General features: G+C 46.4%; 1 protein-coding gene and 1 long non-coding RNA gene across 3 annotated transcripts in view; one reads left to right on the plus strand and one right to left on the minus strand.

The window, feature by feature from the left end:
* The window catches only part of MTHFD1L (methylenetetrahydrofolate dehydrogenase (NADP+ dependent) 1 like), a 188,006-nt gene that overhangs the window by 128,191 nt on the left and 35,204 nt on the right, over window positions 1–24,611 (plus strand). For both annotated transcript variants that reach the window (XM_045500021.1, XM_045500022.1), the window contains exons 25-26: window positions 4,870–4,977; window positions 7,405–7,557. In XM_045500021.1, the coding sequence (XP_045355977.1) occupies window positions 4,870–4,977; window positions 7,405–7,557 (261 nt within the window). The remainder of the gene's footprint in view (window positions 1–4,869; window positions 4,978–7,404; window positions 7,558–24,611) is intronic.
* LOC123609172 lies at window positions 657–16,423 on the minus strand. Its single transcript, XR_006717648.1, has 2 exons — window positions 16,318–16,423; window positions 657–889 (listed from the first exon to the last, which is right to left on the minus strand). It is a non-coding gene; the product is annotated as an uncharacterized LOC123609172 (long non-coding RNA).

The following is a 24,611-nucleotide window of genomic DNA, read 5'->3' on the forward strand; positions in this document are numbered from 1 at the left end:
TGGCCCTTGCCTGCTTTCCTACACTTTCCCAGCGTGTCACGTTTGGGTGGTTGCAATTTTCCTACAGGAATTAGACAAAAAACAACTACACGGCTTACCTAGTCAGCCTGGCACCTGCTTGAAATTCTCAAAATACTAGCAAATGAGCATTGGAAAGGAAGGTGGTTTAGTCGTCAGCCGAAAATGCGTATTTCTGAATGTCCCGAAGAATTGAAAGCTGAATCTCCAAGGAGGTATTTGTACACGCGCGGTCCTAACAGCATTATTCACAGCAGTGGAAAGGTAGGAAAGAGCCGAGTGTCCATCAGTGGGTGCCTAGAGAAGAAAAAAATGCACTTACAGTGAAGCATAACGCAGCCTTCAAAGGGAAGGAAATTCAGACACTTGCTGTGACATGGACGAACCTTGAGTGTCATGCTAATTGAAATACCCAGGTGCAAGAGGCCGAATGTTCTCTGGTTCCACTTGTGTGAGGTAGCTGGGGTAGCCAAATTCGTAGAGGAAAAGCAGTTTGCCACGAGCCGAGGGGAGGGAAGAAGGGGGAGTTAGTGTTGAACGGGTACACGGCTTTTGTTTTGCCAAATGAAAAGAGTTCTGGAGATTGGTTTTACAACCGCATGAGGGTACTTCGTATGGAACTATATACTTCAAAATGGTTAAGATGGTCAATTTTCTATTACTGTATATTTTACTACAATTAAAAATTAAATACATATATTTCTTGAAATGAAATACCGTCAGGTTTAAAAACATACAGCACAGGGGCCCCTCGGAGCATCCGACTCTTGATTTCGGTTCAGATCATGATCCCAGGGTCGTGGGATCAAGCCCCACGTCGCATCCGGGTCTGTGGTGAGCGCGGAGCCTCCTTCAGATTCTTGCTCTGTCTCTAAAAATAAGGGGGGCAAAAAACCATAATACGTTAGTTAAATACCCACTCGCTAATTCCTTCACTAATCATCCTTTTACTATTACCTGCTTCACATGTGAGCTCTTTAAGTATTGTCGTAACAGAAAAGTCACAGTGCTGACCTTTGAATTTTAATTTCAAATCGTAACCCAGAGTTCAGTAAGTAGCGCGTTGCAGTCGTTAAATGATGTTATAAATGGCAATATCCTTTTTTGTTGTCATTTTGTAGCTCTCCTGGGGACACTGCCTGATGCCCAGGACCACCCACTATTATACTACTTGGGGAACACAGTATCCTGAGACCTGACTTCCCCTGACAAAGCATGGGCATTTGCTTGCTCTCTGTGGATGCTGGAAATATTTTCCAGCATCCGATTAACTTCTGTTTCTTAAAAAGGTTTGCTCTTTGCAAAGCAGTTATTGACCAGCAGAGGAGACTGTATTAGCTTAAGTGCAGTGTCAAAAGCAAGCACTTCAGTGCCCGTCCATATATCCTGCTGATGAGGAGGATCTAAGGTTCGGTAAAAAGTCCTTTCTCGTTATTGTCTCCAGCACATCAGCACCTTCACTTTCTTAAAATCTGACATTGACATTGTACCACATGGAATCCTTGCTTGGTCAACAGGAGATTCAGAAATATCTGTTCCTGGGGTACCTGGGTGGCTCAGTCAGTTAAGCGTCTGACTTCGGCTCAGGTCATGATCTCGCGGTTTGTGGGTTCGAGCCCCGTGTCGGGCTCTGTGCTGACAGCTCAGAGCCTGGAGCCTGCGGATAGTGCGTCTCCCCCCTCTCTCTGCCCCTCCCCTAGGGGCTCATGCTCTGTCTCTCAATAGTAAATAAAACTGTTTTAAAAAAAAGAAAAGAAAGATTTGTTCCTTTGCTCAACTATATATTGAGGGCCTACTCTGGACTCCAGGGGCTGTGTTAATACCCCGCCTGTAGGTGAACAAGAGTGGTCCCTGACCTCAGAGAAGTTCAATAGGCTGTTCCTTCTTTTCACCTACCAGGAATGTGGAATCTTTTACAGTAGAAGCTGCCCTGCAGGTTATCTCTGTAATTCTTCCTACAACATTCCTGGCACCATACCTGGCTTACACTGATCTCTCCTGGAGCAGGCAGGTCACCATTGAGTGAGGCAGTTCCGAGGATTACAGCTTCTCCTTAAACATCGGGCTAAGAATTAACCTCTTTCTCCTTTCTGTCTTTGCTGCGCGTTCTGCCTTCCTGGAAAATAACGATCCTTTCTTTTTGGAGTGCTCCCTTCTGGAGGTGCAGATGATTCTCTGATTTCTCCTGTGACATGGTTTACAACAGGCCCCTGGCCATCTGGTAGACTTCAGGGTCCTAGTTTGATCCTAGGACCATTACCATTTGACGTCCATCAGTGTCCCCAAAAATAGCCCGAGCCCTGCCGGCAGCCCCCTCACTGCCATTCCCGGGTGAAGCCCCAGTCCTGTAAAGCATCCGTGTAAGCGCATTACAGGGCCATCTGAACAGAAGAGAAAAGAATGCCTACCTGTGCTTCAGAAGGATCAGGAAAAGCTTTGTAGAGAAGCTGGCCTTTGAGAGAGACCTTAGAGAGCTCGGAGATTGATCTTGCGGGATTACAGACGAAGAAGCTTTATGTGCAGGGCCCAGAAGCAAGAAGACATGGGGAAATTTTAAGATATGGGGGCTTAACCTTATGCATCAGAGCACATATTGTGCAGGTGTTTAAATATCACAACCAGATTTTTTCTTCAGTAGGCCGTGAAAAGCGGAAGATTTTTGAGTTTGTCGTAGTTGGGTACCTTTTCAAAAGGACCTTTTAGACCGTGGTAGAGTAGGGGGCATGTTGGAAGCGAAGAGACCAATTAGGAAGCTTCACGATGTAGACCATTAGCATCTCAACCAAGGCAGGGGTACTTAGAAGGATCATTCCCCCCACATCCTCACCTATACTTGATATTTTCATACTTTTCATTCTTGCCAAGCTAATGAGTGTGAGTTAGATTTTTATCCTTTTCGTTTGTTTCCTTGATTACTAATGAGAGTGGGCATTCTTTGTGTGGTTATTAGTCACTCCTTTGGCCCAGTATTAATTATTTGTCTTTTTCTTGATTTGTGGGAGGTTTTTTTAATTCATTCCAGTAACTAATCTTTTGACTGCTAAATATTTGCTTATATCTGTCTTCTCCCAGACTGTTCCTTATCCCTTATCCTTATTTATAATGTCTTTTTGTATACAAGAAGTTTTTAATTTTGATGTCAGGTCTATAAATCATTTCTTTTAAGGCATATTCTGTTCTTACCATATTTAAGAAATCCTTCCCTACCTCAAGATCATAAAGAGAACTCCCAATGTTTTCTTCCAATATTTAGAGTTTTAAGTTCAAAAGTTATGCCTTTGTTCTATATTGGATTTATGTGAGTGCCACTTGCGAGGTAGGAATCTGATTTTATTTCTCTCACGCTGAACGTCAGTTGAATGGTCAGCCCTTTCTCTGTTTTGTGTCACTTCTACTATATACTGTCCCACACCTGCTGCGGTATCCTTCTGGGTTCTTTCTTAGCTTCTACTGATTGATTCGTGTAGTCTTATGCCAATACCGTATGGAATTCATTACCATAGTTTTGTAGTCTGATCTGGAAAGGCAAGTCCCTATCTTTGTTCTTGTGGTTTTACTTACCTTTGAAGTCATCTTACCTATCTGTGCCATTACTCTTAGGAATTTGAGAATTGGTTGGCCAAGCATCCCAAAGTGCTCTTGGGATTTTTATTGGAATTGCACTGAACTAATAGGTGAAGTTTGAGAGAACTGACGTCTGTACAGTATTCTCGTCTGTGAACAGAGTGCTTCTCTCCATTGACTCAAACCGTCTTTTACGTCCTTCAGTGAAACGTTATAATGACTCAACACCTTCATTTATTATTTGTTGCAACGTCCAATATTTAAGTTCCAGGCTACAGAACAACTCTACAGTAATAAAAAATCTAGTAATGAAAAACACATTCAAAAGCAGTTTGGGGTTCTGTCAGATGGGGGTGGGGGGTAGACCCAGCTTTCATTTTCTCCTATGGGATAACTCTCCTTCCTGTGTGGATCAGTAGTAATTCGTACGAATGTACAGACGTACTTCTGCCCCTTGGTGACATTCATTCCACCAATGGGCACTCGGTCCAGCAGCTGTTCACCAAACAGTAAATCCACTGACTGCATTATGCCTCTGTACCTTCCACCCATAGTAAAATTATGAATGAGTTTGTCAAATGATTTGCTTAAGTAAGAATCACTTTATCTGCGACATACTCCTTTCCGGTGAACCACGGTGTTTTCTGAAGATCACATTCAGGATTTTGCCAGCAGTCTGCATCCACGTTTCCCCTCCAGCATTACGGAGGATTGTTATTCTCCACCACACACACTTCTGTGCCTGTATCCAGCCTTCTTGGATTCGTTCCCAGTCTCCATGATTTCTCATAATTCGCTGAAGCGACAGTGGATTCAACCCCAATTTCCCTATAAAGTCAGCACATCGACATTTATATCAAAATATCAGCCCACTCCTACTCACAAAAAAAAGTACTTGTTTTCTAGTATCGCTGTGTTCTCTGTTATATAACCCCGAGCTGAGATGCACTTGAGTACCAGCCTTGCGTATTTAGTTAGGAGACTCCTGTTCTGACACATAAGACCGTTAAACCCTTAGTATGAAGTACATCTTTTAAAACAATGCAGTGGGTAAAAATGATTAGATAAGCAGCCTTTGAGTTGGCCGAACCTCTAAAGCTTCTTGATACTTCTTCATACTTTAAGGGTGATAGAAGGAGAAAAGAGCGTTTGTTTCAAATGCCACGGATGCTGAGGAGGGAATCTGGTAGGGAATTTTAAGCAACTGCACAGAAACTCCCCGAGCTTTCCCTCCACTCTTACTCCAGATTAACGTTAACAATTTTGTCGTCATTTGTGTTTCTCCAGCTTCCAATTGTAGAAAAGATAAGAACCATCGCGCAGGCTGTATACGGAGCCAAAGATATCGAGCTCTCTCCTGAGGCACAATCCAAAATAGATCGTTACACACAGCAGGTAAGAGTTACACTTTTAAGGGGGAAAAAAAAAAAAAAAAAGTCCACCTGTGGCTCGTAAAATGCTCACTTTGACTTAAGGACTATTGTTTGTCTCCCCAGCTGAACTCAGCCCAATCTACTTAGTCCACAGAGATTGAACTGATATCCCTGGGTAGTTTGTTGATTACAAATAGAACATTATAGCAAAGGTGTATACCCTCTGAAAGATACATCATTGACTTTTGTGGTTGCAAATTGTCCGATATGCATCGTATGTGTGATGTCGTGTCTGTGACGGGATGGTTCATCCCTCCCGCTCAGCCAGGAGCATTGAAACTTGGATGTGCGGCTGTGGAGTCGGATTTGGAGGATTTCTGGTGCTTCCTCTTCCTTGCAGGGCTCTTACTCCCTTAGGAATGTTAGCACAGTGCCAGGCGAGGCAATGCGTATGTAGTGCAACTTATAAAGATGGGGGTTCTTGGTGTTCATTTTTTCCGCAAGTGGTTCATTGGCTTGGGGCCGAGATTGCCCACCAGAGTCGAAGGCTCTGTCATCTTCTAGAGAGTGACAAAGAGAAGCCAGCAAACAGCTATGAAGGTGGCTGGGAGTCAGCAGCCTGAGTCCAGTCCTACGATGACCATCATTCATGGACTCTGCTGCGGCACGGTCAGCCACCTCGACCAAAACGACCGTATGCCTCGAATGCTCCCTCCACTTTGCTGTGATGCGATAGAAGTCAAAGCACTTCCAGAGCTGGCTGGCGAAATGACTTCATTTATGAGTATCATTGATCTCTTTTTTAAAATTCCCGACCCCTAGATCCTATTTGTAAATCATATTTTGACTTTTTGATAAAAACTACCAATGCCGGCCAGAGTACTCTCCCAGGTTTGGTAAGATAATTAGCAACTCATGTTTTCTTAGAATTTTCCACGTATGCCCTCAGCTTGTGCTTTTAAAAAATAAATGGTTCCTGGGGCGCCTGGGTGGCGCAGTCGGTTAAGCGTCCGACTTCAGCCAGGTCACGATCTCGCGGTCCGTGAGTTCGAGCCCCGCGTCGGGCTCTGGGCTGATGGCTCAGAGCCTGGAGCCTGTTTCCGATTCTGTGTCTCCCTCTCTCTCTGCCCCTCCCCCGTTCATGCTCTGTCTCTCTCTGTCCCAAAAATAAATAAACGTTGAAAAAAAAAATTTTTTTTTAAATAAATAAATAAATGGTTCCCACAAATTGCTGTACATACTGGCATTGTTCTGCAGTGAAATTTCACTCGTGTGCAATGAAATGAGTAAAGTAAGGTCATTGTCATTCATCTTTTTTTTTTTTTTTACGTGAGTTTAAAATAATGCTTAAGGATCATTATTTATTCTAGTGTTTGTTTTCGGCATTAAAACTTCTTGTTTATATGAAGTAATATGCTACTAGTATATACCCTGTTGGTTTTTTGTTTTTTTAAATATCTGGAGTGGCAAAATATTACACGGGCAAGCCTACCTCAGTTCAAATTATTCCATTCGTTGAATGATCTCTGAAACCCAAAATTCTGGCCCCCATTTCTATAGAGCAATTGTGATTGTCCCCCAGCAGATTTCTGATCAGTATATGAGACTATTCTAGCATTTGAAAACAGACCAGCCCCACCCTCCAATTGAAAATATTGAAAAATCTTCCAAATAGTTTTAAGTTGAATCATAAGAAATTCTGCATGTGTTACCTCTGAAGATTATATTCCTTTTATCCCTACCAACCGACTGAAGAAATATTCCTTATAAGTTATGTGTCCAGTATGTGGTTGCCATTAATTAGCAAAGTCTCTGAAGAGACACTATGTACCCTTTAATCAGAACCAGGCTGCAAGGACACTGTCCTTTTTGTGAGACCCCACATGTGACTTCCTGCCCTTTCACCTTTGGAACTCTGGGTCAGGCATCGCCTTTGGTCCTCAAAAATAAGAGTCTTAAATAGTGACCTCATCTTAGTTCATATAATGTAATCGCAGATCAAATAACCATGATTCATAAACCAACACAAAGGGACCCTTTGCTTCCCGACAGCCTCCGAGAATGAGTGAACACGACTGAAAGCCTCATTACGGAGCCTTTCTCCATTTTTACCTTTCTGAGTCCCGGATATTAATATCCTTGGAAATAGTTTCTGACAGGGCCGTTGCTTCTCCTTTGCCTGAAAATAGCCACACTTTCCCCCAAACACACACATAATGCTGCCTTCCTTACGGGGAGTTCTCCGAAATAAACAGCAGGTACTTTCAGCCACGCGATGATCATGTGGAAATGAATTTTCTTCCCATCTTCTTGCCCAGTGAACGAGTAGTGACCAGCACCTGCCGTGTGCCTGGACCTGAGCCTCGGGGATCGTGTGGAGTGCAAGTCGGACACATACAAGAAACTAACATCTGTGCTCAATGAACGCCTTTCCTTTCCTTTCTTCCAGGGATTTGGAAATCTGCCCATCTGCATGGCAAAGACTCACCTTTCTCTGTCTCACCAACCTGACAAGAAAGGCGTGCCCAGAGATTTCATTTTGCCCATCAGTGATGTCCGGGCCAGCATAGGCGCTGGGTTCATCTACCCTCTGGTGGGAACGGTGAGTAACATTCTCCGGAAACCTTCCCCAGGCTGTGTTGTCCTGATGCCTTAAATCCTTGGGTTCTGCCAACGCTTTGCAAATCGGGTGTTGGGAATTAATAGTATTTGCTCTTTTTCTAGACATTCTCTTCCACCGTATAAAACACCTCTTCCGTCGTGGTTTGGGTTTTTCTTTCTTTTGTTTTTTAAATCGTGTGTTCAGGATCCCTTGAGTCATAAAACTGACTCCCCTCATAGAACATGGAAGAGAATAACTTGGTGGAATTCAGTCTGATATTTAAATGGTGGAATGGCTTAGTATGGTGCCTCTGGACCTTTTTCACATTATCGTACTCAAATGATAAGATTTTATTCTCGTCAGATAATGGAGGAGACTGCTCCTGCCAGACAGGACCCGCCCAGCACCTCTAAAGGCTGGCAAAAATCCAGTGTTTCAATCCAACACATGGCTCTGTTGTTATTATGTAAACAAGCAATGAATGGGCCAAAAGTAGATTAAAAAGTGCAGAATCTTTCCCTTGACATTCACATGTTTCATCTAATATTGGGCAAGATGTTTTCAATAAGCATTTCTTGCATTCTCATTGCATGTGAGGCATGGCGATACTCTGAGGAGCACAGGTTTGCATAGCACAGAGGCATCTAGAAAGGGTGGCATTGGCATGCTGAATGCCCTCAGCACAGGGGCGGCGACAGCCGCTTTGGCCCGAGGTGGATGAGGGAACACAGTATGTGGAAGAAGAGAGTCGAGAATTCTTCGTAAGAGCTCTGAACTGGGGAAACAGTGAATTTCAACTCACGGGCACAAAAATACACGACAGACCCAGCGTGGTCCAGCGTGGCTGGGGTTGGACCGGCCGGGGAGTCTGAGAAATGGCTCGGGGAGAGCAAGACCGGGCCAAGCTGTCACTGAGGGAGCTCGACTGCCATCGGTGGGAACTTGGGCTTTTCTCCTCGGCGCCCTGGGGAGTCACTACAGGGCGGTTTCTGAGTTTGTTTGTTCGTTTTATTTTTGTAAGAGGAAAAATGGGATCTGATTTTTATTTTAGAAAAATGGCCCCGGCAGCAGAAGGAGCATGGTTAGAGGGCTGAGAGCCAGAAGTAAATGGCACTGCAGTCGTTCAAACTAAAATGGAGAGAAGAGGAGAATGCAAGACGGATTTTAAGGGCGGCCACCTACCTGTGGGGCCGGGGGAGGGGCACTTGCCGCCTGACTGTGGACGGCGGTGCCGTGGTCACAGAAGGCACACGGGGAAGGCAGATTGGCCGGGCCTAGATGAGTGTGGCGTAGATGTGGAGAAGTGCGGGCGTTAACGGGACGCGTAAAGTGGCCTGTGGATCTGTTAGAAGTGCAGACAGAACACTCGGAGGAGCAGGGAGCAAGGCCTTGAGAGTTGCAAGAATATAGATGAAGGCAGAGCTTGAACAAGGGGAGAGGCGCGGATAAGCACGAGAGATCTGAGAAGAGGGTGAAGGATGACACTCTAAGCACGTTTAGGGACACCTGGGTGGCTCAGTCGGTTGACGATCTGACTCTTGATTTCGGTTGAGGTCGTGATCTCGCGGTCGCGGGATGGAGCCCCGCTTGGGATTCTCTCTCTCCCCCTCTGTCTGCTCCTCTCTCTCTCAAGAATAAATAAGTAAACATAAAAATTGTTTTTAAACGTCCACATTTACAGAGCCGCCCCAGGAGTCTGGGGGGAGACCAGGGAGTCCCTAGGAGTCAGGGCGGTGGCGGGCTGGGGGAGGGGTAGCAATGGCATTGGTATAGGGAGAAGGGTTCACGTCCTATGGCTACTGGGTGACATCTCCCGAGGGGAGGTGGGGCGGAGAAGGGGAGTGACTACAACAGGGGAGCCTTCCGGGGCGATGGAAATACTCTATATTTTGACTACTTTGATTGTGGTGGTGGTTCCATGACTGTATTGGTTTGTCAGAACTCATAGACCTGTACCACCTGAAAAGGATGAATTTTATCGAGTATAACTTACTTATGCCTCAGTGGAGATATACGTAAGGAACAAAAATGGAGAGTGAGAAGAGTTTGCTTTATGCCCCTTCGAGTGGCCTCGTGACAGCAGCTCCTCAAGTGCTCAAAGTCTGCTGAGCTTGGGTCAGTGAAGGCCTTTGCTCAGGAACAAAAGCATAGCCGGAGAGCAGCCCGGAGAGAGGAGGGGTGTGCCCGTGGGCCTCACCGAGGAGAAAGCCAACCTCCCTCAGAATCGGCCCTGTCTTGCCCTGTACAGATTCAAAACCCCGCAGTAACTGGCCCAGCAAATTCCTTCCTTCATTCATTCATTCATTCATTCATTCATTCATTCATTCAACCAGTATACAGAAGGCATGGTGCTCAGTGCTCCGGGAATCCCAAAATAAAGCAGCTTTCCATTTCAGACAGCTTACAGCTGGTAGGAATAGACAGAAGTGAATGACAAAGAAAATGGTTTGGTATAAAAATTAGGAATCAATCAAGGGCACCTGGGTGGCTCAGTCGGTCAAGAGCGTCCGACTTCAGCTCAGGTCATAATCTCACTGTTCCCGAGTTCGAGCCCCGCGTGGGGCTTTGGGCTGACAGCTCAGAGCCTGGAGCCTGTTTCAGATTCTGTATCTCCCTGACTCTCTGTCCCTCTCCTACTCCCGCTCTGTCTCTCTCTGTCAAAAATAAATAAACATTAAAAAAAATTTTTTTTAATTAGTTAATAACCTTAATAGTTCTGAGCATTTAACAGTCATCAGAAGTCATAATTTAAAATCTTGTGGACACTAAACAAATATCCGCTGTGGATCTTCTCCCATCCCAGCTAATACCACCAGACCCACATGTGAGACCCGTTCTGGGAAATCAGAATTCTGGAGCCGCCACTCATGCGGGAACACTGACGAATGACTGGTAGGAAAATGAATGTGAGGAATGGCGTTTGGGGGGCGGCCGCAGGCCCGCAGTGTCCTGAAGAGAGCCCCGGGCTGCCCTGTGGTGCCCCCAACCGCAGGGCCAGGCCAGGAACCGTCAGTGAAACAGTCAAGTGTGAGGACGCAGGAAGGAAGCAGTGCCTGACTAAAGAAGTTCCTGGAGGTCAGGAAACGGTCACGTGTAGTTGGTGGCCTTAGCGTCCGCTTTCTATGACAGCGGGAAGTTGCGCGTGTATCAGGGCAAGCGCACCGTTGGGAGGCCAGGATCGCCTAATAAGGGCTGGTATTTACTTTTACTTGACCCCGCTACGGTCTTTTGAAATGCTTCGAACATTCATCACCCGTGTGGGAGACACAGTGTAGTAATTTCCTGCTGAGATGACTGAGGGAAAGGGAATGGGGACACCGGAGGGGCTGGTTCCTGCAGGTGGGAAAATCCTAGCATCCTGAGTCACTCTTACTCTTAATCACGAAACATGTGCTTGTTTGAGTTCTTCTTTTTTTTTTTAATTATTTTCAATGTTGATCTTTGAGAGAGGGACAGAGCACGAGTGGGGGAGGGACAGAGAGAGACAGAGATACAGAATCTGAAGCAGGCTCCAGGCTCCGGGCTGTCAGCACAGAGCCCAATGTGGGGCTTGAACTCACAAACCATGGGATCGTGACCTGAGCCAAAGTGAGACGCTTAACCGACTTGAGCCACCCAGGTGCCCCCTGAGTACTTTTGAAATGCATATCCATCTATCCACTCCAGAAAGAAAGGCCAAACTGAGACCTCAACATCAGAAAGCTTCTCAGTTTTTCTGCAGTGTTCACTCATTCATTCATTCATTCATTCATTCATAAAACCACGTGGAGGCGAGTAAGATCAAGTCCTTCCCTAATGGGCCTTCTGCTATACCGTAGTAAAAGAAATCTTACGAGTACGGGAAGCTGTAGGCTTTATGACAAAGGAGAAACAGCCCCCAGCTATGTAGTAGGTTCCAAAGTGGCGAATGTGAGTATAGACAAGTCTGTCCTCAAACAATAAACGTCTCTAGCCCTGAAGACCTTGAGCGATCACGCGGTGACATGTCTGGGGAATTCAGTGTTCTCCCCTCCAGATTTAGTTTTGTGGATATTGACTGTTTAACCCCCTGTCTTTACTTATAGGCCAGAGGTTTTTTTTCCCACTTAATTACTTCATTTCATCATGTTCTATGTAGTTATGACACAATACAATAATAATTAGAAATATCAGTAACTGCTGTAGCCGCTTCGCTCGTGGCTTTCACTTCCCCGTCTGTTTGTATAGAAGCACCCGAGGCAAGGATTACTAGCTTAGGGACATTCGGCTCAGCTACCACTCTTCCCTGCACTCTCGGTGTTTCTCATCTTGCTGTAGCTACTTTTTCCTTCGCAAAATCTCAGTCTCCATTCCCACTAAACACCATATATATTCTTGCTTCTCCTTAATGACATAGTTATATGTTATTTCAGGCGTATTCTTGAAAGCTACAAACGGTACGAGATTCCTGACCAGATTATCACTACTTAGTGCATCTCCTTCTAAGACATTGTTTCGCAAATACAGGTTCTTGATGTGGGAAGAAAAGAGCAAACTGTTTTCAAGATTTTCCTACCCTGGGTTCCATGGATGACCCTGTTACGTTCTATTTCCGAAATTCTTTCAAAGCTTACGGTTTATCGTGTTCAATCAACCTAATAATAGCTTATTAAATTTCTCCAAAACAATCTTGTGCCAGAAGAAATTCAGTAGGTGGTCTTTCTCTTCTGGTCACATAGTTTTGATATCGCCTTTAGGTTTCTACAGTTGACAGGGGCTCTTTAATCATTTGGCATAAATCGCATGACATAAAATTATTAGCACGTAAGCAAAGTATATACCATGATATTACTGAGAAGTAAATTATACTCCACTTGGAAAAAAAACCAGGAAGACACCAAAATGTTAACATTGGACTGCAGTAGTAGAAGCAGCTTTTTTTTCTGTACTTTTCTGCTTATTTCAGTATCTGCATTGAGCATGTGTCCCTTCTATACCATGAAAATGCAATGAATAGGCAAGTGATAAACTACAAGTCCTTGGGAAAAAATGTTTAACTAGGGCCATTCAGTTGCCGGGGAGTCAGTAGTACTCTGTGCTTAGCAGGTGGCACTTGCCGGGTCGCGTCGTCTGCCCATCCCAGCTGCCTTGCAGTGTTTTAACACCTGTAAAGGTGAGACCCTGAAGGCGGGACAGAAGGGCTAGGGTGTCGTCGTAAGAAATGCACTCCTGAGTGTGGTGCGTCTGGTTCTGTCCAACGTTTGCCAGCCCCAGATTCTGCTAAGGAAATGCGAGATCGAGGTGTCAAACAGTCGGCGTGGAGAAATGTCCGGCTCTGTGAATTCCACCCCAAGTCCATTTGATGTCAGCGTTCGGTGTATCCCACTCTTCTCCTTTGATGTCACACTGAGACTCCCAAAGAACGTAGAAGTCCTCCTGTGCTGAGGTCCCCCTGACAGGGAAGTCTTCTCTATCGACCAACATGGGACGTAAAATTACGGCAAGATGACTCTTCGGGGCAAGCACGTGGGCTAGAATTTTGGAGATAAGCAGACTCACGGTTCACACAGGAGGGATTAAGAAGTCATAGGGCGTTGATATGCTGGTCACTGCCAGGGAGGGCGTTTCGGGAGACAGAGTGGATACTTGGAACTGTACAGAAAAAAAGCTAAGTGCTTTCACCCCACAAACTGATGAGACAGGGGGGACTAGGAAAGGCAGCAAGTCAAAGCTCCCCTGTCCCTTCCTCCTCCCTTCACTTTGGTCCCTGGGCTCTTTCCAGAGCAGAGTATTGATCACGGGCACTGCCTACGTGTTCGTTCATTTCTTGCTCCTGCCGCGACTGGCCTGGCCTGGACCCATCACAGTGTGCAAGTCTGTCCGAGAAAGAGGGACCAAAAGATCAGCGCTAAAGCACGCAGTTTACCGAGCGAGCACATGAACGCGCACTGGTGTGGCCTTCATTTCCACTCTGACCTGACCCCACCCGGCCACATCTGTGCCCAGGTGCGCCGCTGACCACATCGCTTGGCTGGGCTGTGGAAAGCAGGAAACCGCCGCGGTGTACTTGGGAAGTGAGTGATGTCATCCACAACTCATGCTGGGTGGAGACTTACTGGCCTGGGGGGTGCAGGGGGTGGGAAAGTAGACTGTGGCCCCACCCAGCTAAGCCTCGGCCCCGTTTTGTTCTTTCTCACGTTCCGGCTAAGCTCACTTTGTTTTCCGTTCTACTCCCTCTACTCTAAAAGTATGTACTGAATGTTTAGTTTCCACTGGATCCGATTCAGGTCAGCGATGAAGTTATTCTCAAGTGCGGTGGGGATACGTTCTCTCCTCTGTGTGCCGGCCCCACTTAGGGATGCATGCTTATAAACTGGCTTCACTCGGTTAAGCATGAAGGTGAATTAATTCAGCCTTTGTAGGTTCAAATCAAATGCATCGCTCCTCACATTTTCTGGAGATTTACGGCCAGTTACATGGTGAAAAAAATTAAACATTCACTCCCCAGGCTGCACTTTAAATGCAGTGGATAAGCAGTCATGTAGTAAGGGGCTCACTGTCGTGTGACATCACGCATCCCTCAGCCCCAGCGCATCGCTCGGACCCTCAGAAGCTACAAAATCACCCCCTCGTTTCACTCCCTCCCCTCCCTCTCTGCTTTTCCACCTTCTTACCCTACCCCCCACAAATAAACAAAGAATTCCAAACTTATTTCTTTTAAGTCTCAGCACACAGCCTTCCTATCTCCCCCTCCTCCTCAGCCCTGGTTACCCCAACACCTGAAATAAACCAGACTCCTGCCCTGCTCACGGGTCTCCCTCCCCATCTGGCCTCGTTCTCTGTGTCATGCCCTTTCTCTCCTTCCCTGGGGATCTGATTCGTTTCCTCTCCCCACCCGGCGCGGGTCCCCTTCTCACTACCCTGCCTTATCTCTACATCAGAATTTCCTGCTTTCTCCCGAACATGCCTTCCTCCAGCACAGGCAGCCACTGGCTTCCTCTTACCGTGACGTCCCTGCAGCATCCCCGCGGGCTGGCTGGTTGCTTTGTGACCACACCTTCCTCCCCAGGGTCCAGAGGCCAGCCAAACATGTGTCTGTCGTCCTTGTCTTCCAGTGTGACATGTTTTAGGGGAAAGGAAGGTGGCCGGCAGCGTTCTCGATTTCCAGAAACCGTGTATCACATTGACAAGCTTTGTGACTCATGAAAATGACGTTTGCTTCTCTAGCGCATGAGGTTATCTAGGTCTCGTCCATTTGCTTAGAGGGTCTTTTCTCCCCTAGTGTGACGCTCATTTATTTTTAGCGTAAATATAAAGTCACTTTAACTGGAATCAGCTTTGGCTGGATAATAAGCCAAGTGATAACGGTATCAGAGATCTCTGTCATCGAGTTAAATTTTTAACCTGTTATTAATCCCCACATGTTGGTTCTCTCTTACTTTCTACAAACCTAGAAGAGGTGCTTGTAGCACTTAGTGTCCAGCCCTACAGTCGGCATATTTATCTTGTGTTTTCTCGAGGGACTGGTGAAATACTGGCCCCTTCCTCCTCCACTTCCGTCTCCAGCCTGCTTGCTTTCTCCCTGTTTTTAGTTTGGATTCAGGGCAGAAACTGACGGTCGAGGCCCACCCCAGTTCAGAACTTCCGAAAGACCCCCGTACAATGATCGGGTCCTCATGGAGCTTTTCTTTACTGTGCCTCTTTGTTGCATTTGTTATACTTGACTATCACAGTGTTTAGTAAGAGGCTTATAATCAGGAGCAGCTCAGTCATTTCTGCATGGGAAATTAAATCCATACAAACCAGATTCCAGCTTTCCAAACTCAAGGTCCCAGTGCTCCTCAGAGTCATTTTTTAGGGTGTGGAGGGAATGGATAAATGGAAAGAGGGCTAAATTTATCGGACATTTGGCACACTTTAAACCTACAGTCATGGGGCACGTGGATGGCTCAGTCGGTTAAGCGTCCAACTTCCGCTCGGGTCATGATCTCACAGTTTGTGAGTTCGAGCCCCGCGTCGGGCTCTGTGCTGATGGCTCGGAGCCCGGAGCCTGCTTCGGATTCTGTCTCCCTCTCTCTCTGCCCCTCCTCTGCTCGTGCTCTGTCTCTCTCTCTCTCAAAAATAAATAAAACGTGAAAAAAAATTAAACCTATAGTTATAGTTTTCAAGGAAAATATAATTGATAATTGATAATATCTGAAGTTGCAGGCCTGACCTTAATTTATCCACCCATGGATATCAGATTAAGTGTTAAAAAACATAATTTACCTATTATGTGTTTCCGTTAAATATTTTCTGTTTATCGCTTTTGAAAGAAAGAATGGTCATCGTTTAGCCTTTCCTTCATATCACTGAAAACTCAAAACATTTTATACCAGTGAGAATCACAAATCTAATTTAATCAGGGAACAAATGTAACCATAAAGTCCCTAGAAGACCCATAAAGAAAACTCACAGACTCATTGCCAACCCGCTATAAGAATTTGCTGGTATGCCTGCATTAGGTATGCGTAATAAAGGCACCACGTTCTGGTAAGGAGGAGACCTGGGGCTGGAAACGTAAGTTGCTGCAGCGATCACGGACGTCCGTCTTCTGTTTGAGACTCATTCCAACCCCAAGAAAGCTCTAGAGAGTGTAGGACCCATGTAAGTTACCTACCATGCTTTCTTGCACCTTTCAAAATCCATCGTCCAATTCCCAAACCCGTCTGTGTTTCTGCTCTGAAAACCGACTTTCCAAACCTCCAGACCCGCCCCCACGACTGGCTCTGGGGAGATGGTGCCCCCGTGACACCTGCTCACCTCCGGTTCCTCTGTCTCTCACTCGGTGCCACCCAGCTGAGATGCATTGCAGTTCATTCCTTCGGGTGTCTGGGCTCTCCCCACGTCGCCTTGCCCAATATCTCCTGTTCCTCCAGGCCCCCCTCTACGAACCATGTCTCCAGTTCCCTTGACCTTTCCACAACTGGAAGTCCAGCAGAGAATGTATGTTCGGAGCTGCCCAAGTGTGTTGGTCGCCTGCCAACGCCACAGACAGCAAGGGAATTTTTAAGGAAGGCTCTGCCCATGTGAACTCACCATCGGTAGCCTCCCAGACTTAAGTTCCAGTTGGGAGAAGCAGTCTTGTAAGGAGCTCATACCCCAGGCTCTAGTGCCCACCAGCCCTATCTGCTCATTACTCCACCTTTCCCAATCGCTGCCCTAGCCTCTCTTCTTGAACCAGTTACTGACCAGCAGTAGTATAAACCAGCCCAAATATATTTTTATTAATGTGCTTACATACAGACGTGCAGCTCAAGGATCCCTCCAGATGGTATTGCTTGGCGGTATGGCCGTTTGCGTGGAAACAGTTTATCCGCATTTTGCGTGGACGTATCCGGTCCTCCTTGAGGGTGCTCCTTCTTCCCCTCTCCGTCCTCCTCCTCATCACCATCATCATGATGGCTTTAACCGTAGGTCAGACACTCTTCCCAATGTTTTATATAGATGACTCATTACTCTCCATATCAGCCCTCTGAGCACGGTTGGTGGGAAATGGCAAAAGAAAGTTCTAGTATTCTGAATATTAAAGCTTACGAGATCTTCACCCAGGAATAACTTAGATTTTACACATCGTGATATTTTTCTTTGCGTAGGTCAACGCGTGTGTTTTCATGACGCCAGGTGTGCTAAGCCCTGGCACACATAACAAAGCGTAAAACATGATGCCACCCCTAGGGGGAGGAGACCGTTTGGATAAATAAGGCATCAGCATTTTAAAAATTACAGCCAACAGTGTGTGCGTTTACTTGCCAAAAGAAAGGTATAAATGATAAAGTGCCATGGAACTCCAAAGAAAGCGAAGGCCACTTAGGAGGAGGATGGGTTAGAGATCAAGACTTTGAATGACATGCTGGGGTGCCCAAAGGCATTTGACATTTTGTGGGTAGAGAACCACACTGGCAGCGATCTCCTGAAGCAGAGAGAGAGACTGAGGCCAGGAGACCTTGAGGGGCCTGTGCCAAGGCCCGAGTGAGTGTCATGGGCCCGTGACAGGGGAGTGACCACAGGAGGGGAGAGGAAAGTGTGTGTGCTGGGAGACCGGTGGAAGTCGGAGGAGCCGACAAGGGATGGAATGTGAGGAAGGGGTGTAAGGTGCCTCCTGGGACCTAGAAGGACGGACCTGGAAAGAAAAGAGACAGCAAGCTGGTTTTGCAGTGAACATGGAATTACATGTTGTCTAAGGTGCCCGTTGAACTTCCTGTCAAGTCGTCTGTGAGACAGTTAGAAATTAGTTCCCAGAGGGGGCGCCTGGGTGACTCACTCAGTTAAGCATTCAACTCTTGATTTCGGCTCAGGCCGTGATCTCATGGTTCGCAAGTTCAAGCCCCGTATCGGGCTGTGCCCTGACAGGGTGGAGCCTGCTTCGGATTCTCTCTATCCCTCTCTCTCTGCCCCTCACTGGCGCTCTCTCTCTCTCAATAAATAAACATAAGAGAAAGAAAGAGAGAGAGAGAGAAAGAAAGGAAGGAAAGAAAGAAAGAAGAAAGGGAGGAAGGAAGGAAGGAAGAAAGAGGAAGAAGGAAGGAAGGAAGGAAGAAAAAGAAAAAGAAATTGGCTTCCAGAGTTCAGGAGAGAGGCCAGGGCTAACACTTGGAGAATTTTTGACGTTGGAACAATATACAGTCGTTAATTTCGTTCTGATTTAAAACATTGTCGTGTGTCTAATTTGCACTGTGCACTGAGGTTGCAAAGACCAGAAACCCCCAATCCCTGTCCCAGATGCTGGATGCTAGGGGAAAGCAGACAAAGTCGTGTGTCAGCCAAGTGCTGGGGGCACCAAGGTGCAAAGGGGACAGTAAGGACTCACATCTCCTGTCAGAAGGGGCAGCAATAGAGAGAGCCCGGCAGTGCCCTTGAGATGTCCTGAAAAAGAGTGGTGTTTATGGAGGTCGAGGGCCAGGGTGAAGCCTTCCAGACAGAGCGGGGGCAGGAGCCCCCCGACCACAAAGGGCCTTAGCTGGGAGTTGAATGCCGTGGGAGTGAGCCATCAGAAGCCCTTGGCCACTGGCCCGATGTGAGCAGACCATCCCCAGACCTAGCAGTCTGTGGGAATGGTGGCCCCTGGGGGTGTGCAGGGCCACCTTCCGCGTGCCCGTGATGCAAGGTCTCCAGGCCATTCTTTGTGGTCTTTAAAACCGAGAAACAAAACCTCTAGCAGTTGTAACCCCCCGGGCTGGTGGAGCCCTTTCGCAGAACGGATCTTGTACTAGGTAACCGCGCGGCCGGGAGGGTGAAAACGGGCAGCTCCAGGCTGGGTCCGGGGACAGATAGGTTGCTTCTGCATTCCAGGACCACCCGTGGGGAGAGCGGCGAAATGCGAGGTCTCTATCCGTGTAGTCATGGACCCTCGGTAGTTTGGTTTCTGAGCGAGGTGTCATTTGCCGCGAATCAAAAGCTTTTAGAGTTGCTTCAAACAACATGACACAAAGCGAATCATCCTACAAATGAAGGAAGGAATCTGTTCTCTGAGGCGCCGGGCGTTATTTGCCTGACTTGCACAGGTATTTCCGATCCGTTACAAGCCTCCACTTTTATCTTGTTTGCTGCCCTATGACAGTTATTATAAGTCCACTGGGACCACCACCGAGTTTCCATTAGCTTTCCTCACTTTTTTATGGCCTGGCTGAGGCTCCTCCCAAGCGGCAAAGAGTTAACTTGTCATCAAACCTATGAAATCACGATGATACGTGAAAGATTCTCTTCGAGCAGTGAAAAATCCTGACTGCTGCTCGCTCGTCTAAGGGACAGTTTTTAGTCGTCTACCGCAAATACGTGTTACAAGGACTGGTCTACGAAACGTCAACTTGACGATGGTGGGTCCAGCTCCCAGATCCATTATGGCGTTGGCCTTTCTTCCCTAATGAGTTTGGCAGATTCCTTCTTTGTAGTCCTTCATGCTGATTAAAACCTATTTACTTACAGATACTTTCCACATGGGTAAAGATCATTGAAGAGAGGGCTGTAAGTTCTATGTTCTTTATAATAACCGTAACTGACTTTCTTCAAGCTGTTTTGACAGCCGAAGGTCATTTTAATCTTGATAAGTTTGTCATAAAGAATGGAATGTGCTCCATTTTGGAAATGGAATCATTTTGGCAGGAAGAGACAGGAGAGACCCCAAACCATGTGACAACGGGATTCCAACAGGACATCTATTCCGCTTCTCTGAAGCCCCCTTGGTTTTCATTCGAGGCATAAATCGGAACCTTCTATCTTTCTTTGGAGGAGGAAGTACTTCAGACAGGGGGGAAAAAAAAAAAAGAAAAAGACCGGTGTCGCCACCTCACCGGGAAAAGAACAGAATGTTCGGGAAGAAGACGTGACGTTTACTGATTACAACTTCAGACAGATTCTTCTCTTATTTGGACAGCAAATAGTTAATATAGTATGTGGAAACCATGATGGTGACCCCCCCCCCCCCACCAGCACTAAAAGAACATACGCCCATAAATCCTGCCCTGGCAGTTCTTCGTGATCACAGAAGAGTCAAGCTGGGGACAGTGACAAAGTGTCCAGTTCTTCTCAAGTGCACCAGCCTACTTTGCACCTTTCTGTGACACCCCGTCCTCATCCCAGCGCTATCAACATGCAGACGCTGCTTTCCACATATCACAACTTTAAACTCAAAAACTCTGCCTACAATAGTTCAGTAAATTTTCACAGGTCCTCAGTGTAACTCTCTTTTTTTTTTTTTTTTCCGTGCCTTGTCTATGGCGCACGTGAGCAGACCTCTCCTAGCCCCCAGACAATCCACCCTTTTCTCCTAAACGGAATGTGTAATTTTATTTTTTTTTTATTTTTTTTAATCTTTATTTATTTTTGAGAGAGAGAGACAGACAGTGAGAGCAGGGGAGGAACAGAGAGAGGGGGAGACACAGAATCCGAAGCAGGCTCCAGGCTCCGAGCTGTCAGCAGAGAGCCCCACGCGAGGCTCGAACCCATGAACTGTGAGATCATGACCTGAGCCAAAGTCAGACGCTTAACCGACTGAGCCACCCAGGCACCCCCGGAATGCGTAATTTTAAAAAGATTCATTGAACGGAAGGTTAAAGGTACTAACGTCTGGATAGTTTCAGGACCAGAATGATCGTCCCTAAACATAGACAGTGTTTGTGTGTTTATAATGTTTAACGACTTGGAGAAATAATTGATTTGTTTAGTGGGAAAATGCATGAGGTTCATAGCGCATAATGTCAACAATGTAAAAATGCATAGAAAAGCAGCCAGAAAGAAAGGGATGCTTACATAAATTATAAGGATAATAAAAAAATGCAATCAGAGCAAACATTCACTGAGCACTTACTGATGCCAGGCCGCATTCTGAGAAATTTGCATGTATTGATTCACTTAACACTCACTGCGCCCTTTCCAGGTGGGCAACATCGCTGGCTCTGTTTTACACACAGGGAAACCAAGGCACAGAGAGGTTAAGTAACTTGCCCTAATCAAAGAGCTCGTAACTGTCAGAGCCGCCATTCAACCCCGGCATTGCCTCCTCAGAAATGTTATACCATCTCTGTACTGATCGTACGGTCTTATTTTCGCATCCCAGGAGTGACTGCAAATGACCTTGGTTCTGGTCACCATCTAATTAGAAGGAGTGGCTTCAAGTGATTTGCTCCAAAACGAATCCCATTATGGGAGCAGATGGTGTCCCAAACCATACTGCTTGACATTCGTTAATTCCATACAGTCTTTAAAATTGTGTGAGTCAGGGGGCACCTGCGTCGCTCCGTCAGTTAAGCATCTGACTCTTGGTTTCAGCTCAGGTCATTATCTGGTGGTTGGTGAGCCCCATGTCGGGCTCTGTGCTGACAGCTCAGAGCCTGGAGCCTGCTTCCGATTCTGTGTCTCCCTCTCTCTCTGCTCCTCCCCCACTCACGCTCTGTGTCTCTCTCTTTCTCTCTCAGAAATAAATAATCATTAAAAAAAAAAAAAAAAACAATCTTTAAAAAAAAGGTAAACTTTTAATTGCGGTATGTTGAGATTTTCCTGTGGCTTTTCTAGTTAAAACCGTCCCTTTGAGTCTCTTTGAATATCAGCCGGAATAACATTAGCCACTTCTTCTCTTGGTGTTTCTGTCACCCGTTAGTTAATGTGTTTGTGTCAGGTCCAGAACTGTTCTCAAAGGTGAGGCCTGGCCTCCGTCTCTTGGGGATGGATTGGTCATCTCTTTAGGTGAGAGACTGGGTTTGGCTCCTTGATGGAACCCTACCAGCCACATGATCGATCTGCCAGGCATAGGAACACGGCATGGTAGAAGAGATTCACCCCATGCCTTTGCCAGAGATGAGGAGCTTGAGCTATCAGCTGCCTGACTTTTTATCAGAGGCGTGCTTGGGAAATGGTATTTCTGGAGGATTTTTGGAAGATGCTGCGGTCTGTTTGTGCCTCTGGAACAGTGCACTCTTTCGAGGGACACTGGTGCTGTACAGAGCAACTTGCCACTGCGGGACACCGTCCTCTTACCTGGGGCGCCTTCCAGGGAGCTCACAGGAGAGGGTCCTCTGGGCTCAGTAACTTCTGTGAGCTCCTTTTACACTTTCACACGGTGATTTTTGGTGTAGTGCTCACAGCTCCGAGCTAGGGGACCTGCAAGCTTGTCTTCCCCTAGAAAATAGCAAATGTGGTTCTGTGATGAGTCCCGGGAGGGCAGGAACCACATCCTGTTCGTCCGAGTCCCAAACGCCAGACTTAGCACGCAGTAGGTTCCCGTTATCGAATGAATTTCTAAGTAACGATAACATTTTGAAGTTCCTCACTTCGTTTTCTGTGCGGCTGCCCTCAGAGAACAAAAATACATTTTCAAGGCACATCCTAGGCCTGCGTGTTTTCCCCTTTTTGCTTCGGTTCACAAGAAACTCTAAAACCAATAAACAGCTCGGCTCCAATAATCGTACGATGCCCGGACCACACACCCACTGCCTAACTAGATCTTGACTTTTATTCAGTTTCTATCTTCCATGATCCTGACTTCTGTCGATCTAATCTTTAAGTTTTACTAAAAGCTAAACTTCTTCAAGTCCTTTGCTGAAAACCTCTGTCTTCCGGAACAGACATACAGATTAGGAGGCAAACGTAAATAATGATCCCTGCCAGTGTGTTCTAAGACCAAAGAGATCTAGACTTAAAATAGGCACATACATAGACACATGTATTCCTGCCTTATCTTTCTCAATTAAAACACTCCAGGAAATAGTCTTATCTCTTTGAGGAAAGCAGAACACAAAATCCTCACTCTCCTTTGCCACTCAGCAACAACCCGTGGCTTATAGACTGAGGGTTTCAATTTCTTGTTATCATTTCGGCACCTAGTAAGAGCTTAAGCTGATTTACCACGTTGATGAAATGTAAGTAGCTTCACAAAGAGAGTTTAGAAAGATGTGTATCTGCTGCAGCTTGACGCTCTGGCAGGGTCAGAGCCATGTGGGGGTTCGTGGAGGAACAGGAAGTATGGGGGCACTGAGTGTAGGCATCTGTCCCATCTGTTTTGGGCTCTGGTATGGTGGCAAGGGCTGCACTTGTGAGCTTACGCGAAGCGCCTTCGGGATGCTTTGCGGAATTGTGTTTCGCTTGCTCACTTTTAAGGTTGACCTACAGGCTGACAGCCATCAAAAGTCATTAATCTTTTCACCTTTGCAAATTTTTCAATATGATAGATGGCAGTTAGCCTACAGAAGCCCATTCAACCCCCATGATAGAGCTGTGTCGTGAAAATTATGGTTGGTGGGGGGAGGGCTGGGGTGTTCATTTGTCCCCCGAGAAGGAAAGGGCGTGACTCGCGCACACCCCCGACCCTGTGCCCGCAGAAAGCGCTGGTCCCCTCCTTTCCCCGGATTCCTGATGCCCCCTGCATGGCCTTGTGGGTGTGGCCAGGCCAGTTGTGTGGAGGGCCACCTACAGGTGTGCACCAAGGGTGTGTTTTTTTACTGTTTTAGCTTATTGGACAGCAGTTTACCAATATTATACATTTTACAATCCTTCTTTTTTTTGTTTCCTTAAAATCCAAGTTAGTTAATGTATAGTGTAATAATGATTTCAGGAATAGAATTTAGCGGTTCATGTCTTACACATGACACCCAGTGCTCATCCCAACAAGTGTCCTCCTTAATACCCGTCACCCCTTTAGCCCATCCCCGACCCAACACCCCTCGGGCAACCCTCAGTTTGTTGTCTGTATTTGTGAGTCTCTTATGGTTTGTCCCCCTCTCTACTTTTATATATATTTTTTTTTTATTTTTTTTTCAACGTTTATTTATTTTTGGGACAGAGAGAGAGACAGAGCATGAACGGGGGAGGGGCAGAGAGAGAGGGAGACACAGAATCGGAAACAGGCTCCAGGCTCTGAGCCGTCAGCACAGAGCCCGATGCGGGGCTCGAACTCCCGGACCGCGAGATCGTGACCTGGCTGAAGTCGGACGCTTAACCAACTGCGCCACCCAGGCGCCCCAACTTTTATATTATTTTTGCTCCCCTTCCCTTATGTTCATCTGTTTTATATCGTAAATTCCACATATGAGTGAAGTCACTGGATATTTGTCTTTCTCTGACTGACTTATTTCACTTAGCATAATACCCTCTAGTTCCATCCACGTTGTTGCAAATGGCAAGATTTCATTCTCTTTGATTGCTGAGTAATGTTCCGTTGTACGTATATGTCACATCTTCTTTATCCATTCATCAGTCGATGGACATTTGAGCTCTTTCCATACTTTGACTATTATCGATAGGGCTGCTATATAGACATCAGGGTGCATGTGACCCTTCGAATTAGCACTCCTGTATCCCTTGGATAAATAGCTAGTAGTGCAATTGCTGGGTTGTAGGGTAGCTCTGTTTTTAATTTTTTGAGGAACGTCCATACTGTTTTCCAGAGTGGCTGCACCACTTGGCATTCCCACACAATACTTCTAAAGGAACTTTTTTGTTTTTATTTATTTTTTATTTTTTACTGGTTATTTCTTTTGAGAGAGAGAGAGAGAGCATGAGTGGGAGAGGGGCAGAGAGAGAATCCCAAGCAGATTCCACGGTGTCCGCGTAGAGCCCAACATGGG

The sequence above is a fragment of the Leopardus geoffroyi genome, chromosome B2, assembly GCF_018350155.1.
Source record: "Leopardus geoffroyi isolate Oge1 chromosome B2, O.geoffroyi_Oge1_pat1.0, whole genome shotgun sequence".
NCBI classification, from domain to species: domain Eukaryota; kingdom Metazoa; phylum Chordata; class Mammalia; order Carnivora; family Felidae; genus Leopardus; species Leopardus geoffroyi.